At 37.6% G+C, this 12,180-nt stretch overlaps 1 protein-coding gene across 1 annotated transcript in view; it reads left to right on the top strand.

Annotated features, from left to right (window-relative positions):
* The window catches only part of PIEZO2 (piezo type mechanosensitive ion channel component 2), a 373,451-nt gene that overhangs the window by 212,153 nt on the left and 149,118 nt on the right, over window positions 1-12,180 (top strand). Inside the window, exons 6-7 of the mRNA XM_084849861.1 lie at window positions 8,718-8,925; window positions 11,285-11,498. Of these exons, the coding sequence (XP_084705987.1) occupies window positions 8,718-8,925; window positions 11,285-11,498 (422 nt within the window). The remainder of the gene's footprint in view (window positions 1-8,717; window positions 8,926-11,284; window positions 11,499-12,180) is intronic.

The following is a 12,180-nucleotide window of genomic DNA, read 5'->3' as shown; positions in this document are numbered from 1 at the left end:
GTGTGCTGTTTGGGATCCTGTTTGTTCATTTGTGATTTACTACATTGCTGCTAAATTTGTGAGGAGAGGCAGGAATCGGCAAGCAAAGCTGTACATGGAGCTAGTATAAAAGGACCTTTATGCTGTTTTAGAAATATCATATTCACTTTCATTCCTTATTATTTCAGTACAAAAAGTGATGTGAGGGGAAACACTGCAATGCTTGTATAAAGCTCCTTTGGGAGATATTTGGAGAGAGTCAAAGATTCTTTACATACTCTTCCTCTTTCAAGAGTGAGGTGACTCTTCATTTCTCTTACTCTGTACTCATGCATCTAATTCTGAACATTTCTGACAATTCAGATTTTTTAAAAGAACTATTGAGGACAGAGAATAATCTTCTTCTTCTTTGATTTAAATTAATGATTTACTCGTGACAATAAATAACATACTGCTTTTCAAAACCTTTTCAGTTATTGCCTTCTCTGGAAATGCAAGTTATTCATCATGATGCCCAGAGTTGTAATACTGTTGAAAACCATCAGCTGTTAAAGACATGGAGCATTTATATTGAAATGGTTGCATGTTAGTCATCACTGCACTACAGAATTCTATTCAAGGAGTACAATTCTCCATCGAATTCTGTAGCCTGCATATATAATTTTTAATGAGAAATGGTATGTTTTTGATTGAAACAATTTGGTCATTTGCACAGTTATCTTTTCTTCCAAAGTCAATTTCACATAAAATTTATAAAATGCTGGTTAAATCCTCAGTTTTGCTATGAACACTATGTAAACTATGGGCAGTAAGCACCAACTGTGATCGTGTTATTCTTAGGTTATAAATATACACAAAAAAAGAAACCTAGGACCCATTATCATGTGTAAGGGCTAATTTTTTTTAAAGATTCAATTCCCAAATTTCTGACTGGAAGGAAATGCACAAATCCTTCAAAGTAGGCAATTTGTATAACATGAACAGATATCTTAAGGAAGCACCTGTATCCCTGTGAGACCTGGTTGTGTAAGCTTACCAACCCAGCTGTGAAAGCTCAAAATGTTAAGACAATTAGTATAATACTCTAGACTTTATTGTTTGGATCTTTTAATCCAATGCAAACTGTAGCAGTCCAGTTGATTCCATCAATAACTTTGTTGACTAATTAAAATGTTAATGATGATAACAGTAAGATATCTCTGTTTCTTCTAAAGGGTTCAATTATTACTCTATAGTATGTTTATGGATGTACTACCCATAACACTTAATAAAGTACAGGGTGCTCTCTTGCAACAATGGATTTTGATTCCGACCAGGGCCGCTTTTTAGTGGATGTGTCAATGAGATCTGAGAGCCTATTTCAGCACATCAATGTTTAGACTATATCAGAGGAAACGTTTAAAAGCTGAATGTTAATAAATCAGCTTCAAACATAACTAATGGATGTTCTGGCTCTAAACATAGTAGTAGCAGTCACAGCTGCTGCAGAAGCTGTGATGCTTCCTGTCTGTGCCTTATCTGCATTTGACAGTTTTAAGAAAACAGTGTTCAGTGATGGGTTTTCGGACTTGCCCCAAATGACTGACAAAACTAATAACACATTTAATTTTGTTTTCATCACCTTGCAGTTCTGTACCCAAGTCTGCATGGTTATTGCTAAATAAATGCTATATGTTCTCTGAGATGTTTGTTTGATTTTAATCAGCATTCACAAAGTTCTGCAATTACACAGTAAGCAATTCGTAACGAGTGAAAAACATTTTTTCCAACTATGGTTCCTGATGCATTGGTTCACTGGCCAGGATTCAAAGAGCTCAATGGGATTTTAAATTTTTTATTTCTCTGAGGAGTCCCCAATGCCACCTACTTTTTAAACTCCCCTGACTTTCAAAAACAGTTTGTTATTTGGCCTGGGGGCTGGAAAGCTGCTGCTGTTTGAGAAACATAATACCAAATATCACTTTGGCCTTGCAAAATCACTCCCACAGTCTTTTGGATCCTGACTACTAAAAGGCTGATATATGAGATTTTGGAAATCAGTTGCCTGATACAATGTTCTGTGAACATAATTTACACATTATGATTACAGATCCAGAGGGCACCAAGTCGGGAAAGGCTGATTTTCAGTAATACAGGATCCAAACTTGGAGACTGGTAGTGATCTGGGGTGACTCACCAGGCAATGAATATTGCTATTTGTTTGAATGTATTAAATTAAAAGTTGGGTTCTGTTATATACATACGCGTGCGCGTGCACACACACACGTAAAAATTAATCATTTCAGTCAGTGATGGAGCAATACCAAGCCTTTCAGTGGAAACAGACAACTTGGAAGTCAAGTTCTGGCAATTTTAATAAAAGAGGAAATACTTCTACATGAGGGTGAAATGAATCCATGTTAAAGCAATTCATTCTATAAAATATGAGAAGGATTTTATTGTTTATGTTTCTGATCTCCTCCATGGAAGACTTTGGACTTTGTTGCACAACAGAATTTAGAGCCACCCAGAAAGATTCTTCTTTGCAATATTGTTCTCAACCAGCTGTACTTGCCCTTTCCTTTCTTTTGCCCCTCTCTTTTATTTGTATGTGGCTCTAGAATAGATGATATGGGTAAAGGTAGAAGTATCTAGATGGCATGGACTATGTAGAAGCTCACTGTAATAGGTCTGAAATTAAGAGGATTGTTCAGTTATAAATGAAAATGTGGGGCATCTGATATGTGCAAGGGTAAACTAAGGAGGAGAATCTAAGGAGTTTTGAAGGACTTGGGAAAGTACATCGAAGTTAGGTCTTACAGTTTTGGGATGTGCAGGAAATGCAAGTGGGAAATGGATGACTTTTATGCCTATGTGCATACATACAGTATGCACATAGGCTTAAAAGTCATTTTATATTTCCCTTTTTATATTTTGTCCACGTGCAGTTGTGAGGGGTGATACAGAGAAAGGTTAAGGATGTGCCTTACTGCTAGGCAACCCTGAGCAGCTACTTCACGTAGCGCTGTGTATGAATGTGGGTGCTGCAGGAGTCAAAGCATGAAGAGAGGAAGCTAGTGCTTTCCAGAGGCAAAGAAAAACTAAACAACCAGAGAGTCTCAGTGGCAGAATATACCAGCAGGCAGGTACTACAGTGGAGATGTAGACACCATAGATGGAGGGTTAATTAGGGGCTTCTTTATAGACATGAGTCCAGGAGAGTAGCAAGGGACCCTAGCCGCAGGTTATGAGAATGAGGGAGAATGGTGTAAGAGGCCATATTGGATCCCTAAGTGTAGAGAGAAATGGGTGAGTATGACCTCCTGTATTCAACTGAATTTTAACTGAATGCCAAACAGACCAGGCCCAGGCTTTCAAGTCAATATCTGAGGCCCTGATGTGTATGCCCTTGCCATCAGAATTGCAGCAAGTGGGTGGGGTTGGAGGGAGAGAGTCTTCTCTGATATGGTCCCCAGACCACCCTCCTGAGGAGGGTCTGCCTGGCCATATCTCTGTTTGCTTTGTGATGAGAAGTCAAAATGCATTTATTCATGTAGGCATTTGTTATACTGATTATATATTTGGAGGAACTGAACATTAGCTAGGTTTTACCTTCTATACTGCTACAAGGAGGATTTCAGCTTATTCCTTTTGCTCCACATTTATGTCCTTTTGGGATTGGAGGGGTTGAGTCTCTTGCATATGTCTTATTATACTGTCCTTTTTATGTAGAGATCAGATCACAATTATTATTAGATTTAAGGAAATCTTTGAATGAAATAACTGGATATTACGTTTCTGTAAACTACAGATAAATACAATGGGTATAATACTGGAGATTTGCTGTTTAAAATTTGGGGTTTAGTTGTAATTGTGCCTGTCTAAGACTATTATAAGTCTTTGAGTTGAAATAACGTACTATATGCTGGATTTTAATGTTGTTAATGATGATGGTGTTTGAATTATTTTTTTCTTTTTCTGGTATTAGTTCTACTTTATTACTGTATTACGCTGATGTATTTTGTTCAATATTTTCAAATAGAAAGGAAAGACAAAAGTACAATGGCTTGTATCCAACTGGTGTTCCTCTGTTATTAGAAGGCTCTCTGATCCAGTAGACAATTTCTTCAGTGGAATGGAGAGGGAGGAAATGTTTAGCAATTTCCCCTGGACTCCCCTACCACCTCCCTGTTCTGAAAGGTCTCCCAACCATCTGGAGCAGGCTTCAGCTGGAGAGGAATTAACTGAAAATGACCTCCCTTCCCGTTTTGTTGATGGACGCCTTGATCAAAAAGCCTTCCGTCTTTGGGACGGAGGAAATAATATATTATAATATGTCTTCTTGAGTAACAAACTGTTAAGCCCAGAATTGGAGGTATCCCAAAAATTATGTTTCAGACTAAAACTAGACATTTAATACTTAGTATGCAGCTGATGGTCTTGAATTGACACTTCAGAGATCACGGAATCGACTAACCATAATAAACATTCTTATTCAAATATAAGCATTAGGACCTGATCCATGTAGGAGGGGGACATTAACTATTCCCCCCCCACTGTGGCCCTTATCCATTCTTGGGTGGGGGGAGTGCCCACTGAAGCAAATATAGGGTTTTTTTTCAGGTGTGAAAAAAAAGCCTCCATTGCAGGCATGGGGAAATGGCCTGAACCAGGATCACAGTGGTTGGCAAAGGTTTAAAACTTCTCTACCTCCATGCTGTGGTCCCACTCAAGATTGGATCCCTCACAATTATTTTTGAGTAAAAAAAAGAATGGCCATGGTGGCTGGGAACGACGGGAATTGCAGTCCAACACATCTGGACGGCACCAGGTTGAGAAGCCTACTGTAGAGGTGTTTTTCAGCAATTGTAGTTGACTAAATAGCCTTAGTTCTTTTTCCCATTGACTTGTATGTGGGTACATGCTCCCACATACTCCTAAAGGCTGGCTGAGTTTTGAAAGCTGCTATGATTGCTTATTGGAATCTATTCAGTGCTTTATTGTTCCCAGAAAATTTTCCATTCTGTAATATTAGGGAAGCTTAGTAGTTTCAAAGTTGTAATTAATGTTTTTCAGTTGATTATCCATAGCAAGCATGTGAGAGAATACCTATTTGTCACTGAAATAAATAAATGTCATCTATGTCTCAGTGTGAAATGGAAATAATAAGTAATGACAGAGAAATGGAAGATGCCCCAACAATCTTAGAGGAAGAGAGTTGAACTTTGTTGAAATAGATGAGTGGTTGTAAGAATATCATGCGCAATTCTTTGGGTTGCTAAAATTTATTAGTGTGTCAACAATTTTCAGTACCTTTGGGGGGGTGTTCCTCTTAAATTTAAACAATGTAAGGGAAGTACATGCTATTAATCTTTTATAGGTATTCCAATAAAAATTTCTACATAACATAACATGTAAATCACATCAAGTGTGCTTTAATTTTTCCCCTCGACTATTTCAGGTCAAAGACTTGTGGTGTCTGGGACAAAAATTAACATGGGGGGGTAATCTTTGTTTACGAAATACAAGTAAAATAAACATGCTAAATTCGATCTCTCTAGGGCAGGAGTAGGCACCTTGTGGCCCTCCAGTTGTTTTGGCCTATGAATCCTATCAGAGGTTCGCCTGGCATCTACATTGTATTCCTTTCGGCGCCAGGTGAAGACCTTTTTATTTTCCCAGGCATTTTAGCATTTTAGCTTTCTAAATTTTTATCGTTGCTGTTTTAAATCTGTATTTTAAACTCCTGCACTGCTGCTAGGTTTTATTGTGGTTGTATTGTTATACTGTGGTTTTAATGTTCTATATATTTTAAATTGTTTTATTGTGTGTTGTTTGGTTTTAATTTTTGTGAACCGCCCAGAGAGCTTCGGCTATTGGGCGGTATAGAAATGAAAATAAATAAATAAATAAATCAGCAGTAGCCAGCACTACCAATGGTGAGGGATGATGGGAGCCATAGGCCAAAACTTCTGGCATCAAAATATTTTCCAATACAAACTGATTTTTTTTTCCCCTGTGCAAATGCCCCTATGCAAATTTTCTGGAAAAATTTCCAATTCAAAATTTCTAGAAAACCCATATCACTAAAATCTGTGTAAAGGAACAGTGGTAATTATGACAAAATAAAAGTTTGCATTAGTGATGAGACCAGGTAATTCCACTTACAATGGGTATATTTAGTGAAACAATTGGAAGTACTCATGAGAGGAAGGTTTTCCAGACCAGCTCTTTTCATTCAGTGCTTATTTCAAAGTTGAACATTTGTTGTATATTTGTGAGCAATCCGCTGTGGGAAAGGATAAAGATGGCACAACATGAACTAAGTGAAGGAGTAAAAGAATCTTGTTTGTTGTTGTAGAAGAAACACTTTTTAAGCAACCAGGGAGGAATGAGATGATATCACTTCCTTGCTGCTGGAGAGATTGATAGATTCTAACATTTTATGAACATGCTATAAAATAACAATGCTAGATGCTACAGTAATGCTGTTTTTTCAGCAGGAAAAATTAAAAACAGAACAAGCTTGTATTTCAGATTTATCAATTAAATCTCTATTCTTTTAAAAGGAATTAGGACAATCAAGTGTTGACATAGTAAACAAACCACAATTCAGAAGAGAAGATAAACTGGAATTATATGTATATAAACTAACTTATCCAAATTCTGTGCAAATCTATGCCCTCTTTTGTCCTCTTTTTTGGTCATGTGTACAGTGGCAAGAAAATGTTTGTGAACCCTAATGATAATTATGGAAATTCTATAGTTTTACCATGATAGCCTTCATGAATCAAAACTAGTCTTTTTCTAAATATCCAATAGGGTTTATATTAACCAATTCCATGTCTTGTGAAATAAAACAAAATAAAACAAATAAAAATAAGTACTTAAGAGTCAGGGTATGTGCAAAAGTAAGTGAACGCCTGGTTGCATCAGCTCAGTTAAGGGGCATAATTAGAATCAGGTGCTTAAGTAATTAGGTAGTTCTTCAGGGGCGGGTTTGGGAGACCCCACCCTATAAAAGGATCAGAAACTTTGTGAGTTTGGTGTTCTCTGTATGATTGTGTGGAAACACATCATGCCATGATCAAAAGACAACTCTGAGGAGCTCAAAAAAACAGTTATTGCTGCTCATCAGTCTAGAAAGGGTTATGACACCATTTCTAAGGATTGGGGGCTCCACTAATCAATTCACTGTCAGAGAGATAGTCTACAAATGGAGAAGGTTCAAGACCACATGTTCTACCAAAATCCCTCTAAGAACAAACTGGTGCATCATCCAGGAAGTCAGAAAGAATCCCAGAGTAACATTCAAGGATTTGCAGGCCACTCTCAGCTTCACTAATGTGAGTGTTCATGACTCAACTATCAGAAAAAGACTGTACAAGAATGGTGTTCATGGGAGTATAGCCATGAGGAAACCACTGCTATCTAAAAAGAACCCTGCTGCCTATCTGCAGTTCACTAAAAAATCACATAGATGATCCCTAAGACTTCTGAAACAATGTTCTCTGAACAATGAATCAAAAGTAGAACGTTTTGGCCTCAATGACAAACATTATGTTTGATGAGAAACTAACACTAAGTTTGAACAAAAGAATCTCATCCCAACTGTCAAGCATGGTGGTGGGAATGTGATGGTTTGAGCCTGCTTTGATCCCTCAGGACCTGGATGGCTTGCCATCATTGACACAACCATGAATTCTGCAGTGTATCAAAAGATTCTAGAGAATGTCAGGCCGCGTATCTGTGAGCTGAAGCTGAACCGAAAGTGGGTCATGCAAGACAATGATCCTAAACATACAAGCAGATCTACAAAAGAATGGCTGTGGAAGAAGAAATTCTGTGTTTTAGAATGGCCTAGTCAAAGTCCGGACCTAAACCTTGTTGAAATGTTGTGGCAGGACCTGAAGAGTGCTGTTTATGCAAGGAAACCCTCAAATGTCCCTGAGTTGAAGCAGTTCTGTAAGGAGGAATGGGCCAGAATTCCTCAAAACTGATGTGAGAGACTGACCAACAGTTACAGGAAATGCTTACTTGAAGTCATTGCTGCTCAAGGGGGTACCACCAGGTACTGAATCTAAAGGTTCACATACTTTTCCACACATGGATATTGAATGTTGAATCCGTTGTGGATGAGTAAATGTTGAAAAAAACGTCATGTTTATGTGCCATTTGTTCACTCAGGTTATCTGTTGTTCTTTATCTAGGATTATGGGGTTAGATTAAGATCTAACAGCATTTTAGTTTGGAAATATGTGGCATTTCTAAAGGGGTTCACAAGCTTTTTCTCCCCACTGTAAGTAGCCACCCTACCCTGACATGGTGGCAGTAGTTATAATAATGTCCCAGTAGCATTGTGGATACAATACAAAGAAAGCAAAGGTGCAAGCCACTGCGCAGATTTCAGAGAAGCAGGAGGTGTGGCATGATTATAGCAATAGAGAACAGAGGCTTTTGTAACATAAACATGCTGGATTGAATTGATTATGGATATTTTCTAATGGATAGAAAACCAGAAATGATGCATTTGCTGTTGTCAGCATGAGAGATTACTGTATGAGCAAGGTTGTGGCAGCAGTTTAGGGAACAAAGAAGAAAAGCAAGAATAAGACTGTTTATGCCTAGGACAAAGAGAGCAGTTGCTTTGAATTAACATGGGGATGCTTGATGTGATTAATATGGATATTTTACATGTGATCATTTGTTATGTTAAACAGATTCACTATACCTTATTACAATTTTTCTCTCATTCTCAGAATGAAGCAGAGAGAATAGAGGCAGAAGATGCATTAATATGTGAAGACCTGGATGATGCAGAATGTGGGGAAGAGGAATTTGAGGAAACCACAAAATTAAAACTGCTGCGTAGAATTGCCTCAATAGCTTCCAAAATGAAGGAGATTATTGGCAACATTATAACCACAGCTGGAAAAGTTGTTGTTACAATTTTGCTTGGTACAACAGGTGGGTTCTCTTCTTTTGAGCAGTTCCTCAAAGGTCTGGTAGATTAAAAACAAAACTGGGCTTTAGCCCTAGTGAAGCTTTGGGAAATGGCCCTTCTGTGGTTAAGGTAAATATATTGCTGCCTTAATTTACATGAAATTTTAATTTTCATTGCTTCTTATATTAGATATGGTTGTATGGCTATTATCCCTGGAATTATTTTATAGATACTAGCCCTATTCAAGCCTGAATATGTGAATATGAATATATGTGAATATGAATATGAATATATGTGATAGCGCAAAGTGTGTCGGGGCCGAGGGCATGTACACCAGCCCTGACCCAATATTCCCCTGGTGCCACCCCTCCAGTCCCAACCTTCACACATTCAGTGTGAAAGAGGATTTTAAGCACATTTAGCTCAACATACCTAGAAACCTCCTTGTGTTTGGGAACCCTGCAGTTCAGCTCAACACACTTAGAATCTCCCTTCAGACATTCATGCTAAACATGCAAAAGTCAGAAGTAAACGGGGAGGAGTAAACCCTATACTGCCCAATAGCCAAAGCTCACTGGGCAATTTACAAAGATTAAAACCCTAAAAATACAATATAATAAAATAATGTAAAACCTATTACATACACAAATATAACAATTTTAAACAATCAACAATAGCAATAACATATCCCAGGACCCATTAAAACCTTATCATATGCAATGGAGTAGAGGATTTATGACCCACTGTTCAGGCCTATAGGGGTGTATGTCTTTAAAACTAATAGAATACTTAATCTCAAAACGGATTGTTTTAATTCAAACAAAATTAGCAAATTCTGCTAATTTGCTCTGTATGAGAGTTGTGGTGGTGGTAGTGGTAGGCAGCGAGGAAGTTAATACAGATGTGCATGCATGTAATTTTCCCCATATTTCTCCTTGAAATTTCTCCAGAAATACAGCATAGGGACAGCAATTCGTCAGGGACAGGTAACTGAAAATAGGAAATGTCTCTGGTAAATGGGGACAGTTGGAGCATATCCATCCTTCATAATATTTCTTGGGTTTTTGAGGCTTTTTAATTTTTTTAAGCCTTCTTAAGCCTTTTTTTGAGGCTTGGGTTTTTGAGGTTTCATAATATTTCTTGGGTTTGGGTTTTTTTATTATATTCTAGCCTATTTTTCCTAGATAAGGAGCTTATTAGTTGAGATGGAACAGTCCTTAATAACTGCTTGATAAGACAAATATGCAGTTGTATTATGCCTGATATGTATTGAATCCTGTTAAAACTGGTCATGCAAATTATCTCAAAGAAGCCATAATTTGTGGGTGAGGAACATGAAGCTAAAGATAGACAGATTGAACTATTTCTGGTCTGTGTCACTTTCATATATGCTCACCCGTAAGTCTGCTGTCCTGTTCCACATTCATCTACATTTTTTAAAACATCCACACACTATTTTGCTTCTAACTACTTATTTTAAAACATATTTTCTCTCAAAATACACATTTCTAAACATATTGTGAAACATTTTTTTGATCTGAGAATTGTATCCGCACATTCACAAAGTACAAAAGCTGGTGGATAACTGAGTTCCAATCTGCACTTTCGTCTGGGAGGTACTGATCGGGTCAGTTTGTATCAGGATTCACTAAAATTGAATTTCATAAGCATTCCTGCCTGAAACATACATTTCATTCCTGCTTTCACCCCACCCATTTTTAGAATTAGTGGGTAACATGCCAGATTTGTGTTTTCCTATAAGGAAAAGTCATACACTCCTGGCCTTTTTTCCAGCCCCTGCAACCTCACCAAATTCGGCACTGCAATGGTGACAAAGAAGCCACTTCTTTTTTTTTTTTTGCTTTAAAAGAAGGCGAGCAGGCAGTGCATGCCTTCTTTTGAAGCAAAATTGCATTCTTAGAAGCCCTGGGGAGTGTGATTTTGCTTTAAAATAAGCTATGTGCTTCCTGCACACTGAGTTTTAAAGAAAACATGCAGGGGGGTTGCTGCTGCAGTTTTGTGCTGTGACGGCAACAATATCAGTGGCTGCAAGGGCGTGCAGTCCCCAGTGGGTTGGGGAGGGAGAATTGGTCCCAGGACCCCTAGAAGTTGCCCACCCCTGCTGACCTAAACACTTAGAAAGTCAGTATTATGTGTATCAGCATTTTCAGCTGAAATCTTTGAAAAAACTGAAAGGTGTGACTTGGATGCACCCCTACATTTTAGGAAGCTGTACATTTATAAAGGATACCCTCAGGGGTTTTTTAAGCCTCAGGATGTTGAATATGAATAGTTAATTTTTAAACATCTTGTTTAGCTTTCCTGTACCACATATCATGAGTACATGACATAATAATCACCCTCCATTAATTTTTTTTATAGGAATGATGTTGCCATCACTGACTTCAGCTGTGTATTTCTTTTTATTTTTGGGTTTGTGTACATGGTGGTCCTGTTGCCGAGTATTTGATCCGCTGATATTCAGCTGTCTCTGTGTATTAATGGCTATATTCAGCGCAGGCCACTTAATTGGACTTTACCTGTACCAGTTACAGTTTTTTCAGGAAATTATTCCACCAGATGACTTTTATGCCAGGTAAGAAATTTTCTTTGCATTTTTCAGTATTCGGGGCTGTGACAAAAAAATGGGATTGTTGGGCTATATATAGAACAGATCAATAGATGACAAAAATAGAATATATTTGGAGAAATATAAAGTATATGAAGTTGTATAAGATAAATCATATTAGCTACATGTCGATTATTAGGGTAAAGATAAATATTATTTAGGAAAAAGGAACAAAGATTATAGAAGATTAAGCCTGGGAAAAAGAAAGTATTTGAAACATACCATTCCTATTCGCTATGGAAACCGTACAACTCCTATATGATTGGTAACTTCTGGTCTGGTGTGAGATTGGTTCATTCCAGAGATGAGAGGCCTGATTAGACAGTAGGGTTCGGGGGGCCAATTGGACAGTTGAAATAATCAGCAGTTACGTTTTAAGTCTGTAGAAATAAAGAAAGACCTAGGAAAGTGAGGTGAAAGGTGCTTCCTAAACAAATAGGAGCGTGAGATCTGTGCCTCACAGGAAAGAAGAAGAAAAAATGACAGGAATGGAATTAGTTACAACTTGATAGAGGTTGTGTGTGTTTTTTACTTTGTTTTGTTAACATAGTTGGCTTAGCTGACTTTTTGTAAAAACATCAACAACCTAATCTTATAAATTTATTACTGTTATAAATAAAATTATATGGGTAGTCTTTCCAATGTGGGC

The sequence above is a fragment of the Heloderma suspectum genome, chromosome 4 (assembly GCF_057233095.1).
Source record: "Heloderma suspectum isolate Gila_16-S chromosome 4, 16-S_ref, whole genome shotgun sequence".
Taxonomy (NCBI): Eukaryota; Metazoa; Chordata; class Lepidosauria; order Squamata; family Helodermatidae; genus Heloderma; species Heloderma suspectum.
This window is presented reverse-complemented; position numbering and strand designations above follow the sequence as displayed.